The sequence below is a fragment of the Argentina silus genome (genome assembly GCF_951799395.1).
Source record: "Argentina silus genome assembly, chromosome: 1".
Lineage (NCBI taxonomy): Eukaryota > Metazoa > Chordata > Actinopteri > Argentiniformes > Argentinidae > Argentina > Argentina silus.
In genome coordinates, this window is record NC_139655.1 from 14,138,967 (window position 1) to 14,153,966 (window position 15,000).

Below are 15,000 nucleotides of genomic sequence, written 5' to 3' on the forward strand. Positions count from 1 at the left end.
ACATGACATAGTGGCGCCATAAGCAGACTAGAGGTATGGACAGAGCCATGTGACCACTCACAGATGCTCCTTTAGGCCCAGGTGCTCCAGGTACCCCATCACGACCAGGTCTTCCATCCAGACCAGGTAGGCCAGCGGGTCCAGGGAACCCTGTGTCTCCCTTCTCCCCGAACGAGCCGGACACCGTGATGGCCTCACCTGGGTCACCCTTCTCACCTGGGTATCCAGACGAGCCCGGAGGACCAGAGGGTCCCTGTGGGGAGAGGGGCGGGGGAACAAGAAAGTCCAATAAAACTGAGGAGCATAACTGTGGGTGGGAGTGACTAAAGAGACCTTTTTGACAGCCTGAAAAACTGGTCAAAACCGAAAACTGACCCCAGCCTTAACCTTAACCAAATTTTAACCAATTGGGAAATTCAACATCGATTTGCTGGTCAGTTGTGTCCTCCTTAGTTTTTCCCTGTGGCTTGTATGAAAGACAGGAAGTAGGAAGTGAAAGCAGTAAGTACTTACAGCAGAACCCAAGCCTCCAGGTGCTCCTGGGAATCCTCTATCACCTTTGGCTCCGGGACCTCCAGGACTTCCTGAGAAGAAGAGAAGAAGACGCAGAAGCCATGATCACAGTCTGATTTGAATTCTGACATGTTTTGGTCTTGGCTCCTTTCCATTTGTGAAGTGTGAGAGGTGTTACAGAGCGATATAAGAAAATCAACCAATGGGAATTCAGGATGCTGTAAACAAAAACAGTATGAGATACTCAGGGTCCTTTAGGATATGTCCTTTAGCATGTTTTCTTACCTGGGAAGCCAGGGGATCCGGGGAGCCCAGGTGGTCCAGCAACGGAGTCGGTGTTGGAGAAGCAGTTCACACAGGTTTCTCCCTTTGCACCTGGGACAGGGACAAAACACACACAGAAGTACACACACACACACACACACACACACACACACACACATTTTACTGAATGTGGTGGGTTTTGAACCAGGGTTATTTCGCATGGATGACACAGATAGCACGGGCTAGATCTAGGTTTACTTGTCTCAGGCAGGGCTACTCATCATGAGCATATGTGATTCCAATTCACCTCCGCTACATACACACATACTGTATTAGAGAGAATGTATTTGTGTGTGTGTGTGTGTGTGTGTGTGTGTGTGTGTGTGTGTGTGTGTGTGTGTGTGTGTGCTCGCCATACTTATGCCTCACCATGCTTGTGTGTATGTGTGTGTGTACTACCAAGGGTCTCAGAGTCTGAACCCACCTTTCAGTCCAGACTCTCCCTGGAAGCCCTTCTCTCCCTGTAGACCAGGAAGCCCTGGGACCCCACCCACACAGTTGCCCCCTCCAGTGGAGATCCCTGGGACTCCAGGAGGCCCTGGAGGACCCTGGAGTCCAGGCTGACCGCTCCGTCCTGGGGGTCCGGGGAGAGAGATGCCTGGCTGGCCCTCGGCTCCCTTTTGCCCCCTCTCTCCTGGATAACCTGGCTGACCTGGCTGGCCTGAGCCTCCGAGACCTGGGGGAAGGGGGGTGGACGGGGGGAGAGACAGAATATATGTTACATCAACATGCATCTTCTTAACATGCTCTCAACCCTGTTGAAGCGGGTCAGTTGGTAGAGCGTGGCGCTAGCGATGCTCAGGTTGTGGGAAAATACTGTATGAATGAGAGTGAAAACATGAATAAATGAATAAAGGTATATAAGAAAGAGAGTGATGTTAATACTGGGTGGTAACGCTTTACACGCTTTACATCGTGTAATGTAGCATTCATATAGCATACATTATTAAGCGTGTGTGTGTATGCATGACATAAAGAGTCATAATGCCGATGTTTTGTGTACCCACCTGGGGCTCCTGGTTGGCCAGGAGGTCCTGACAAACCTGGAGGAGACAGAGGTCAAAGGGCATCAGATAACCATGGAGACAGACCATTACCAATTTAGACTTCATTAAAATCTGACTGAAACAACTGCAACTGGAATGCACTGGAATAACATTTCAAAGGTTTTTGGCTTAGCTTTAGCAATGGCACGCCTGGCATGGCATGCACCTTGTACACTAAACATATATGTTAACATTAGCATGGGAGATTGATAGAATCTTTCTTCTTCTGTGTGTTAGTGTGTGTGTGTGTGTGTGTGTGTGTGTGTGTGCGTGTGTGTGTCTTCTCGTTTCCTACGGTCTGTCCCTATAATAGTCAACCTCCATCTAATTCCTGGTAGATCCAGGGATTGAATGGCATCTCTAATACAGTCATTCCATACTAACCTGTTGGGCCACTCTCTCCTTTCCTCCCAGGAGAGCCTGGGAAACCTGCCTCTCCTTTAGGTCCCACGTTGGACTGCTGCCCACCCCCCAGTTGCTAGAGAGAGAGCGAGAGAGATAGAGAGAGACACACACACACACACACACACGCACACACACACACACACACACATACACACATATACACACACACATATTCTATCAATAATATTTCATGGCAACAGGGCCTAGTCTTCAGTCTGCGTCTGTTATAAGTGTCATACCATGAATAATATGGTTATAATAATATGGAATAGCTTCATGATCATAGATTTACAGTTGCTCATGTGCACATGGGTGGTGTACTGTATGTTTAGGTAGAGGTAGAATACACACCAAGCCTGGAGGTCCTGGGTAGCCACGATCACCTTTCTCACCCTGAGAGAGAAGGAGGAAGAGGGGGCAATGATGAAGAGGAGATAGAGAAAGAGGGAGAGGAGGGAGGTGAGAGACAGGAGGGAATACAATAGATCATACATTGGGTGATGAACATAGAATACACTGTGTGTACCCATAAACCCAAACTCACCAATTCGCCATTGCGTCCTGGAAGACCTGGCCCACCAGACTCTCCTTTACTACCCTGATGGAGGGAGGGAGGGAGAGAGAGAGAGAGAGAGAGAGAGAGAGAGAGAGTGGGGGGGATAGATAGATAGAGACAAATATGTTTACAAATCATTCATATACAGTAGTAACCAGCATCTAGTGAGATGTTGAGACCAGAGATGTTGACTGGAGGGTGAAACTTACTGGGAATCCAGGCTGTCCTGGGTCACCGTCTTTTCCTGGTTTACCCTACAAAGAAGACAGCTACATTTTAGTGCACCATAATCTGTAGAATAATAGCATAGTGTGTGTGTGTGTGTGTGTGTGTGTGTGTGTGTGTGTGTGTGTGTGTGTGTGTCTATGTCTATGTCTATGTGTGTGTGTGTGTGTGTGTGTGTGTGTGTGTGTGTGTGTGTGTGTGTGTGTGTGTGTATGGGGGAACTTACCCGTTTGCCTGCTTCTCCTGGCTCTCCTTTCTCGCCCTTTTGACCACCAGATGGACCCTATAAACCCAAAACACAGGAGAGTCATCACATACACACGACAACAGACAGATACCCAGCATACACCTAGGGAATCTGACCATCTGTCTACAATACTGTTGTGGAAAATAAAGTTGGGACATTATCAGACATAATGAAACAGGCAGAGCGATCTATAGATACAGGCTACAGACATGCTCGAACATAGGTATAGATTATGGTAATTATGACACTTAGTGTTACTCACAGGAGAACCAGGAATACCATGCTCACCAGTTGGACCAGGCAGACCTTGGTCACCCTGGAAAACAAACAAAATATTATATTTTCAATCGAAAATAAAACAAATGTGTTACTAAATCCTCTATATCTGACTATATCTTTCTAATAAAGAGTTGCCAAGACAGCATAATATCTGATCTGATCACTGAATGCAAATGTGGTAAAACAGCTTTTTTTTTTTGTGTGAATACAATGAGTTTCATAGTACAATGCTAAGACAAAGAGAAAGAGGTATCAAGGTGACAGCTGAAGTCATTTGGGCTGACAACGTTTCACACAGGGCTAGTTTCTATCATCTAGTGGTCGTTCAGAGACTTGCAGGTACAGAGGCCTAAAGTGATCAGTGCTGACATTTAGTGGTGAAATATGATACAGCACCCAGGACAACACAATTTTCCTCCACTCTGACCACTCACATAGCTGACAGCTGGAAACTGGAAGCTAGGTGCACTGAACACTGAGATACTATTTCAACTTGAGTAATGTGATAAAAACAACATAGGACATAATAGGGAAAGACTCTGTGTTATTGAAAAGTTGTGGGAGCTAAATATGACATGATGTATAATACTCCTTTTTCTCAACTCTGCAAAAACAACTGTACCTTGTCTCCCCTCTGGATCTCTGACACTGTCGGCCTCTTCTGCTCCCCAACCTGCCCTGGTGGACCAGGAGGCCCCCGAAGACCCAAGTCACCCTACACACACACACACACACACACACACACACACACACACACACACACACACACACACACACACACACACATCCATACAGTTAGTCATTTTGCCAACTGCTGACAACAGTCATTGCCTTGCTGAGCTGAGCCTACCTTCTCTCCTTTGGGTCCTTGGAAATTCAGTCCCATGTTTCCCTGTAAAGAGGGAGAAGGAGAAGATATCCGTTAGTGTTGTGGACAACAGTAATGTACACTGAGACCATGAGTGAGAGTAGCTACTATGAGTATGTTGTAGCTAGGAGGTTATCTGGAGGAGGTGTCAGAGTACAAACTCACCTTAGGACCGGGAGGACCGGGAGGTCCAGGACGACCCTACAAAAAAAGCATTAGTATTCCAAAGACAACACACAAAACGTCATTATTGCCAAGATAACACATAGCCAGCAAGGACATTGAGACACAGTTCTAGAACACTGGGACACAGTTCTCGAACATTGGGACACGGTTCTCGAACATTGGGACAAAGTTCTAGAACTCAATAATAGATATGCACATCCTTCACCTATCTTTGGTGCTAGGCTGAAAAAAAATCTTTATTATCATTATTCATATTGTATATTCAGTAAAATACACATTATATAGGGTGTATACTCTACCTCATAACCTCTGGGCCCGGGCGGCCCGACTGGACCTGACAAGCCTGATGGGCCTGAGCTTCCCTACAACAACACAAACACAACACTTTATTAAACAGAACACACAGCTCTCGGTTCAACAATACCAGCTGGCAATGATATGGCTGTTTATCATTCATTGATCATCAAAATATTTGTTGAATATTTGTTGAATGATTTACAATTGTAAAATATAGATATAACTGCACTAGTACATATTCTGGTAAGATAGATCACAAGAAAAGAGAGAGAAAAAAAAAAAAAGAGCTGCGTCTCTTGAATGCAGTCTGAATCTAGTCTTTAGAATTCAAATTCAGAAGAAATCACATGAACAGGAAAAACACTCACAGGAATCCCAGGTAGGCCAGGCAGACCAGAACCTCCTTTCGGTCCGTAGCGATCAGCTGCGATGACATCACCCGGGTCTCCCTGTAGACATAAAACAAGGGGTCAGGGGTCAAACAATGACATCAGGTACTAGCACTGATAAACTGACAGATCACAAGATACCCAGAAGACCTGGGAAATTTTAATATAAAAAAATAAAACAATAGGTGTGCTTGATTTCCTTTTAAGGCCCAATGGAAGCAATGGAATAGTCTCAGAAGTGCAAATACACCTCAGGTTTGGCAAATATTTGAAATAAATATATTTTTGTCTGATATCCAGTACAAGCTTATGTTATGCCCAGCAATCTACTAGCACAGATGTACACATGAATATGTCTAGATATTAAAACATTAGCTCACACAGAAAGATAACTCCTGGTCTGGCAACAATACAAACACAGGCACATACAATAGACATCACACTCTAGCACTGACTCACAGATGGATGGCTAGTATGTGTGGCTAGTACTACAGATGGATGGCTACTGCTACAGATGGATGACTAGTACTACAGATGGATGACTACTGCTACAGATGGATGGCTAGTACTACAGATGGATGACTACTGCTACAGATGGATGACTAGTATGTGTGGCTAGTACTACAGATGGATGGCTACTGCTACAGATGGATGACTAGTACTACAGATGGATGACTAGTACTACAGATGGATGGCTACTGCTACAGATGGATGACTAGTACTACAGATGGATGACTAGTACTACAGATGGATGGCTAGTACTACAGATGGATGGCTACTGCTACAGATGGATGACTAGTACTACAGATGGATGACTAGTACTACAGATGGATGACTAGTACTACAGATGGATGACTACTGCTACAGATGGATGGCTAGTACTACAGATGGATGACTACTGCTACAGATGGATGACTAGTATGTGTGGCTAGTACTACAGATGGATGGCTACTGCTACAGATGGATGACTAGTACTACAGATGGATGACTAGTACTACAGATGGATGGCTACTGCTACAGATGGATGACTAGTACTACAGATGGATGACTAGTACTACAGATGGATGACTACTGCTACAGATGAATGACTAGTACTACAGATGGATGACTAGTACTACAGATGGATGACTACTGCTACAGATGGATGGCTAGTACTACAGATGGATGACTACTGCTACAGATGGATGACTAGTATGTGTGGCTAGTACTACAGATGGATGACTAGTACTACAGATGGATGACTACAGTACTACAGTATAGTCACTACTATGACAAACAACAGCATGAGGAGGAGAGTTAGTGTACCTTTGGTCCTGGTAGACCTGGGGGACCCTGTGGAGGAGAGAGAACAGAGAGAAGGTGTCACGCCTGAGGTTGCTGTCTGGTGACTCTGGCGCCCTCCTCTGGCGGTACGGGGCCAGTGGCCTCCCAATCTACCCAGATTCGTTCACCTGTGTGTTCTGTCCCGTTTGCAATATCTAGCCTGTGTGTTCCCCATGTCTTTGTCAGAGATTCTCCCTGTTTGTTCGTGTTTACCCTGTCTGCCAGTGAGTACCTGTGTTATTGGAGCTTGGTTTTCTCCACTTTTATTTGACCCTTTTCTCCCAGTGTTTGTTTGTGCATCCTGCCCCGACCATTCTTTATTAAAGAGATAAGTTCTTGTATTTACGTCGTTCATCTGAGTATTTCTCCGCACTTGGGTCCACCGCATCCGCATTGCTAACAGAAGGGATGAATGCCATTTCTAATCACATATTCAAAGAAGCTAGAAAACCCCTCTGTTTCACATGTGTGGTTTATTCATACAAGGACTTCTAATATGGTGTGTGTGTGTGTGTGTGTGTGTGTGTGTGTGTGTGTGTGTGTGTGTGTGTGTGTGTGTGTGTGTGTGTGTGTGTGTGTGTGCGCGTGCGTGCGTGTGCATGCATGAGATGCATGTGAGAGGAGAGGTGAGAAGACTCACCTGCCGGCCCTCCAGTCCGGGGAAGCCTGAACCTCCTGGCAATCCTCTCTCACCCTGAGAAGACACACAACAACACATTAACACCCTTATCAAAGACAATACATGCCATACGTATATACTGTAGGTATATCCACAGTCTAAACCTCCAAGCTTACCTTAGTGCCATTGCAACCTGCTGTTCCTCTGGGGCCTGGGGGGCCATCAGTTCCTGGGAGACCCTAGAGAGCAGGAAGTAAACAGGAAATGAGATCACCCACTGAAGCAATGTCTTTTGTTATGTAAAAAATTATAAATAAAAAAAAAAGAGAATGAACCAGTTCTCTTCTTGTATCACTATAATCTATTCTTATATAATGTGAGATGTCACAATACGTCACTATGCATCCATTGAAGCAAACAGGTAGACTACAGAGAAAGAGATGGTTGGAGAACTCACTGGAATTCCTGGTGTTCCTGGGAATCCTGGCAGTCCAGGAGGCCCCTGTGGGAATAAATGGAGATCCATGAATAATACTATTTAGGAATATTGAGTACTCATGCATCCCAAAGAGACAAGTACGGCCCTTACTAAACTATAATGTTTGGGTTGGAGAGAATTGATCCATCTGCTGGATGGAGAAGGGTACTGCATGCCCAGAGCAGGGCATATTGCATGTTGAAATGCTTTGACAATGTGTGTGGAGCAATAGGAAAACTGTGTGCTGGTCAAGTCAGATCATCTGAAGTCACTCACTCTGATTCCTTTAGGACCACCTGGTCCTAAAGGTCCGTCATTGCCCTGGGGGAGAGAGAGAGAGAGAGAGAGAGAGAGAGAGAGAGAGAGAGAGAGAGAGAAAGTTGACTCATTTATTCACAGATATGGTCAATAAAATATTCTCTAAATACTTAAACTCAGGATCCAGGAGAGGGGCTTACCTTCTCTCCTCTAGATCCGAGAGGCCCCTCAGGTCCGGGGAAGCCCGGTACGCCCGGCTGGCCCTGCAGTCCAGGGAATCCCCTCTCACCCTGGAGATAGAATACATTGACAGTATTATATACTGTATGTACATATTTGTACATATATATGGAATATATGTCTTGTATCTATAGTTGTGTACAGATATGTAATATATCTAATCACATATGCTGTATAATATATTAAGTTCTATGCATGAAGAGAACAGTCCATGGTATGGTATTATTGTATTGTCGTTAATTGAAGACCAAGTCCTGTTCTACTCCCTGCAGAGGGACAGAAGACTGCTCCTGTCCACTCTCTAAGCCTTTAATGAGATCATTGAGTGTTGTGTTAGTTGTTTTATGGCTAATATTGTTGTGCTGTATTGGCAAACCAGTTTCCCTACAGGGGATTAAGAAAGTATAATCTCATCTCATCTCATCTCATCTCTCTCCTCCTTGAGGCATGCCCTGCTGAGACATCAGACGGTTGTCAAGTCTGAGCCAGTCAGGGAAGGGAGGCCATCAGCGCTGTTCACTCACGGTGCATACAGAACTATTCCACCCTGCTCCTGGCCAGGTATTGTTGTTCTGAAAGTCCCTGTCAGTCACAATCTCTCTTCTTGGGCCAAGACATCAATCACTTGCTTTGTGGGTAAAACATATCTGGCTAGATTTCAGTAAAACTACAGTGTGTTTTTGTAGAAATATGTGCCCCTTGGTGACAGGATCAATGGGAGGGCTGGTTTAGACAGAGCTTGAACGTGTGTGCGTGTGTGTGTGTGTGTGTGTGTGTGTGTGTTTGTGTGTGTGTATGTATGTGTGCGTGTGTGCGTGTGTGTATGTTTCCAACTCACCTTAGTTCCTTTCACTCCACTGCAGTCACATTTTGATCCCGGTGAACAGCCATGACAAGCCTGTAGAAGAGAGAGATGGTACAATGTGTCAGACAGATGTGCATATGTTTGTCATTTCTCAGACAGTAACGTCTGGAAGGTGTAAAGGAAGGCTGTTGTAAATAGTCTGTGTTCAGGGCCTGAGGTGCCTGAGAAAGACAGTGATGACGCGTGTGCACACACACACACACACACACACACACACACACACACACACCCACATACACACATACACACACATACACAGTGCTCCACAGCAAAGAACTCACACCTGTGAAACACATCAACAACAGCCCTTTACAGTCCTGTTCTCACAACAACATCGGAACAAAACAAAGAGGTTGAAGAAAAGAAACAAATGGAAACTTCATTTGAGTGAGACAAGATGAGACAAGATGAGGTATTTTCAAGACCACTAGAGGGCAGGCACACACTGCATCACATACACACTGTATATCCTAACTCCTATCTCCCTCAAGAGGAGATGAGAGCAAGGCCCTAACAGTAAGCAAGTCCTAGCCCATACTCCCTCGACCCTACATATTAGCCCTTACTCCCTCGACCCTACATCTTAGCCCATACTCCCTAGACCCTACATCCTAGCCCCTACATCCTAGCCCCTACTCCATAGACCCTACATCCTAGCCCCTACTCCCTAGACACATGTGGAGATCTGAAAGGGATTGATAGGTATGAGCAAGATGGTGAGAATGTCATCCAACATACATAGTTTTTATAGTGGTAAAGTTACCACTATCTTGCTTATACCTATTGAATCCTTTCAGACCTACCTAAGTGTCTAGGCCTAGAAAATAGGGCCTAGGCCTTGTTTCTGGATAGGTCCCATGCCTACTCGTCTGCCTGGGTCTTAGGCAGTGAGATAAATACAATATGAAGGATAAGATAAAAGGTGTATCTTATTCTCACTTCTAGCTGATGAATCTGAAGCAGACTGCAACCTAATCAAAGATGTCTGGAACACAACTGGAGAAATGTGATGGAACCAGAGATATAGAAGAAGAGTTCTAGAGCGTAGTTGTCTATGGATGCTGAATACTGTTAATGAATACTATAATATTATATATCATAACGTGTATATTGACAAGAACACATGTTGGTGTTTGTGTGACGGCTCTGTCTCTGTGACTGACAGGCCTTACTGGGTCAGGTTATGAGGTGTAATTGCCAACGGTCTTATCCTTAATGTACAGTAAAGTGTTTAGAGCACTGGCTGTGTTGAGCTCCATTTTGAGGCCTCTCCCCTGGGTCTGATCCCTGACTCTGGGCCTAGTCTAGGTCTGGATCTCCAGCATTGGGGTGTGTGTGTGTGTGTGGGGGGGGGGGGGGAGCATTCACAACCTCCTCCAAAGCGCCCTCTAGGCCTCTGGATTAAGCCCATTCTGATGCCTGTCTCGTGGGTCACTTCCCTGGACCTGGGCCTAGTAGTCTGGCTCTGAGCCTGTGGGTCTGACTGTGGTCCAGCAGGGAGAGGAGAGGAGCTGAGGATCTCCGGACATTCCTGCCTCCGCCTCTGCCTCTGTCTCTGCCTCTACCTCTGCCTCATCTCCTGCCTGGCATGCGTGTAGTGCCTGCCTGGCACTCGCTGTGTCAACACGCACGGGAAAAGTTAATCAACAGGGTGCCGCTCTCGCTCTCTCTCAATCCCTCTTTCCCTCCCTCCCTCCCTCCCTGTGTCTGTCTGTCCATCTCCCTCCCTCCCTCCCTCCCTCCCTCCCTGTGTCTGTCTGTCCATCTCCCTCCCTCCCTCCCTCCCTCCCTCCCTCGCTGTGTCTGTCTGTCCATCTCCCTCCCTCCCTCCCTGTGTCTGTCTGTCCATCTCCCTCCCTCCCTCTGTTCCTGCTCTCTATCCCTGAGAGGGGCATCAACCAGACAAGTCAACTCTCCTCCATGTCTGTAACCCAAGCTTGTGTGTGTGTGTGTGTGTGTGTGTGTGTGTGTGTGTGTGTGTGTGTGTGTAACATCACAGTCTAAATGTCACAGGTGTCAGGTTCTGAGCAGGGCAGCAGAAAGGAGGAAGTAGAGTAGGAAGTAACTTAGTAACAGGCCAGACACGACTGACCCATAACACCACAACACCACCAGCATATACTGTAAAGTAGCTACAGTACAACAGTGGAGGCTGGTGGAGGTAGAAATTGGAGGACAGGCCGATTGTAATGCATGGAATGAAATGAGGAATGGTATCTAAGTTGAATCTTCTAATTGAGTGTGTTACTGCTGGGTTGGACTAAAAGGATCTATGCTTGCATGACTGTGTGTGTGTGTGTGTGTGTGTGTGTGTGTGTGTGTGTGTGTGTGTGTGTGTGTGTGTGTGTGTGTGTGTGTGTGTAAAGTTGCAGTATGTGCCAGTGTGTGTATTGCCACCTCATGTGTGCATGAGCAGACCCATAACACACCCTGTAACAACATACTATCACTTAACCCTTTGACCTCCACATTATCACTTCCTGGGTCAAAGGTGAACAGGCATGTATAAGCTCAGGTTTCCTGTCAGACTCAACACATCAGACAGTGGGATTAATCCTAACCCCAGTGATGAGTGCTAGGACTGCCATTCAGACTGGGGAGGTGTATTGTAACACCTCAGCCATTCTCCACAGACCGAGGGTGTGAAGAAGGATCTCCTTGGTGACTACATGCCTGGGCCTACATGTGACAGCGAGGCCAAACTGTATGTTGGTCATACTAAAGTCATTATGGTGAGAACACCGGTGTTGGTGGGAGGTAGAGTCCTTTCGCATGGCAAATACTGCCCCCAGCTGCAAATGAATGACTAAAGACACAATAATAAAGTACTTATTGAGGTGCTATTGTCAAAAGTGTCTTAAAATAACACATATTTACTATAATAGCTCATGTGGTAAGTGAACCCACAACCTTGGTTTTGGCTAGAGTCTGCACCATCCACAAGCCAACCTATCTATAGTACTATATCTACACCAAATACCACAGTGTTGTTTGATCATACACAGATAGACCAAGGTTGGGTAACCTCACCTCAGTTAACCTGCTGAAACCACTCTTACTGTCTCAGAGAGATAGAGGATGAAGATAGATAGGAATGAAGACCAGACCAGACCAGCACACACTTGAACAGATGAGTTTGACAACAACATTCAAACTGTCTAGTCCTGCCTCTGCCCCATAACCTCACCCCCTGCCCCTACCCCTCTAGGGGTCATAAGAGGAGACAGGGTGGGTATCGGGGGGGTTGTTTGGAGCAAGAGGGGTTGTTGTTGGCTGTGAATAGGGCTAGTGGGGTGGAATGCAAAGGTAGGCACATACACACACACACACCCCCTCAGCCCCTCCCTGGATGAGTGTGCTGGGGGTGTTTTTACAAGCTCTGGATCACAGATTAGTCTCTGGTCTGCTTCAGTTCAATGCAGTCTGCTCTCCCACGCCCAGCCCTACAGCCATCTCCCCCCTCTCCCCCCTGCCTCCCCCTCCTTCCCCTCCTCCCCCCTACAGCACCACTGGGGCATGTAATCCAGTCAGGGGGGTCAGTGAGCTCCAGTAATGTCCCCCCCCCCCCGCCCTCTCCCTCTCCCTGCGCCCACCCTCCCACTCCCCAGGCCCCAAGGACTAGGGGCAGGCAAGCCTACTGAAGCCTGCCAATCTGCACTCTGCCTTGGGCTTTAGTTAGCATGCCCTGGCTAGCCTGCTATTCCTACTTAAGTCCTTACTGGTGCTAAACCACAGCCCTCTGAGGAGTGAGTTCTTAGAATGTTCTCAGTGTTCCATTCTGGAGTTTTGCTGTTCAGTTGTAATCGGAATCACTTGAAACAAGTGTGAAGCGACTCAATAAGGGACTCCTGAAACTTAGGCTAGACAACTAACTAACTACATGCTGCATTAAACATGATGGCTAAAAACACCCTGAGTGAAGTTGAACCTGACAGAGTGATTTGAGAGCAGACTGGAGGTTAAGGGTGTGAGAGAGGAACAGAGGGGGTGAGGAGAGGGTGAGAAAGGGGGGAGAGCGGAAGGCATGCACACTGGGGATTAGCCAGGCGAGACTGGAATTCCCCCACTCATCAAAGACTGATGATTACATACCTTTTAACAGCCCTGCCCACACACACACACACACACACACACACACACACACACACATACAATGACACCTCATACAGCCCTTCCATGGGCCGACCCCACCCATGACCACCACACCTTTGAGTCAACCCCCCCACTCCCCCCTCCCCCCTCCAAACTATCATAACTCATACCTCATCCAAGCAATCACAATTTATGTTGACTATTTCCAACCACATCTCAACCCCCCCCCCCCCCCCCCCCAACCATATAAAAACACCTGTAGATTGATGACAGATCTCTCCACTGTCATTCTATGGTTCTGACCTCTCCATCCTCTCGTTTTCTGTGGCCTGTATCATCAGAGACACGTTACAGTGAGTGAAAGTATTGACACTATAGTTGTAGTTTTCCTGACTTAGTCTCGCTGTGCTTTCATCACCGCTTGACTTTTACAGCTTCAAGGTCTACCACCAGAGACGAGGCCAACAACAATATTATCCTTCTAGAAAACTCTCCACACATGTTAGGGCTGTGTTTGAAGGGAATTACCCCCCGATAGGAACCCCCTGCCACCAAACACACACTGCCACACCACAGTAGCATAATCCTGGAATTCCATTGAATTTCCCAGGAACTTTATAACTTTATGGAGCCTAACCAGCAATGACCTCTGCCCTTTGGCCAATTAACCAATAAGGGGCGAGATCACTGAAAACACATGAATCACAGAATTCTGTTCACCCAACTAGGTAGAGTTTGAGGTTAAGCTTGAAAGACGCTAAATCGATCTGAGATCTGTGCCTATACGTTGGTGACTTCTGAGCAGCGTATTTAATACAGGGGAGGCTGGTGGAGGTAGAAATCGGAGGACGGGCTCATTGTAATGCATGGAATGGAATGAGGAATGGTATCAAACATGATTTGTGCCTCCACCAGCTTCCCCAAGTATTGAATCATACAGCGGCTAGCTAAACCTCTCTAAGAAGTTATTGACGGCTACAGGCTTTAAAGGCTGAGCCTTATAATAATCCCACTGGTCAGTCCTGAGGTGGATTGTGTAAGTATAAGATCTTACGACACACACACACACACACACACACACACACACACACACACACACACACACACACACACACACACACACACACACACACACACACACCTACAGTAGGGGTACCATGTTTCCTGTGTGAACAGTGCTAGACAGTCATATGACTAACGGGACATATGGAAAAGCTACTAATGGTAGCCGTGGAAAAACCCTGGTTTTGAGCCATGAAGGAGACTGACGTACAGTAGGACACACACACACACACACACACACACACACACACACACACACACACACACACACACACACACAGAGCACAGAGCACTCCAACGGAAGTAGAGTAGGTCAGAAACATCGGTCGTTAACAAGAATACAGGGACTCACACACAGGAAAGAAAACAACGCTGGGAAAACAATCCCAACCCACAAAGTGGATTTACAACACCTGACACAGCCTAGAAACTACAATACTGTCTACTGCCTGTCTTAACACACCTCTGTCTGTCTACTCAACTGCATTCTGTACAATTACAGTAACACACACATATTCTAGACCACATGTGTCATAGTGAACAAGTCCAGTCCACTTGTTTGAAGTGTTTGGGTGGTTGACTGGGTCAGAGTGTTGTACTTTACAATGTTCTAGAATCTAGATAGTTTCGAATATTCTAGTTTAGAGAGTGGCAGGTAGGATCTAAACACTCACACACTCTGAGGGAGGAGTAACTAGTACAGTAAACTCATCAGTTCTGACTCACAA

General features: G+C 46.4%; 1 protein-coding gene across 1 annotated transcript in view; it reads right to left on the reverse strand.

The window, feature by feature from the left end:
* The window catches only part of col4a5 (collagen, type IV, alpha 5 (Alport syndrome)), a 47,144-nt gene that overhangs the window by 19,481 nt on the left and 12,663 nt on the right, over positions 1-15,000 (reverse strand). Inside the window, exons 2-24 of the mRNA XM_083670744.1 lie at positions 9,092-9,151; positions 8,214-8,303; positions 8,032-8,076; positions 7,735-7,779; positions 7,454-7,516; positions 7,299-7,352; positions 6,641-6,667; positions 5,315-5,395; positions 4,949-5,011; positions 4,629-4,664; positions 4,446-4,487; positions 4,218-4,310; positions 3,579-3,632; positions 3,296-3,352; positions 3,054-3,098; positions 2,833-2,886; positions 2,640-2,681; positions 2,268-2,361; positions 1,845-1,880; positions 1,262-1,513; positions 799-888; positions 514-584; positions 62-253 (exon numbers count right to left, since the gene is read on the reverse strand). Of these exons, the coding sequence (XP_083526870.1) occupies positions 62-253; positions 514-584; positions 799-888; positions 1,262-1,513; positions 1,845-1,880; positions 2,268-2,361; positions 2,640-2,681; positions 2,833-2,886; positions 3,054-3,098; positions 3,296-3,352; positions 3,579-3,632; positions 4,218-4,310; positions 4,446-4,487; positions 4,629-4,664; positions 4,949-5,011; positions 5,315-5,395; positions 6,641-6,667; positions 7,299-7,352; positions 7,454-7,516; positions 7,735-7,779; positions 8,032-8,076; positions 8,214-8,303; positions 9,092-9,151 (1,686 nt within the window). The remainder of the gene's footprint in view (positions 1-61; positions 254-513; positions 585-798; positions 889-1,261; positions 1,514-1,844; positions 1,881-2,267; positions 2,362-2,639; positions 2,682-2,832; positions 2,887-3,053; positions 3,099-3,295; positions 3,353-3,578; positions 3,633-4,217; positions 4,311-4,445; positions 4,488-4,628; positions 4,665-4,948; positions 5,012-5,314; positions 5,396-6,640; positions 6,668-7,298; positions 7,353-7,453; positions 7,517-7,734; positions 7,780-8,031; positions 8,077-8,213; positions 8,304-9,091; positions 9,152-15,000) is intronic.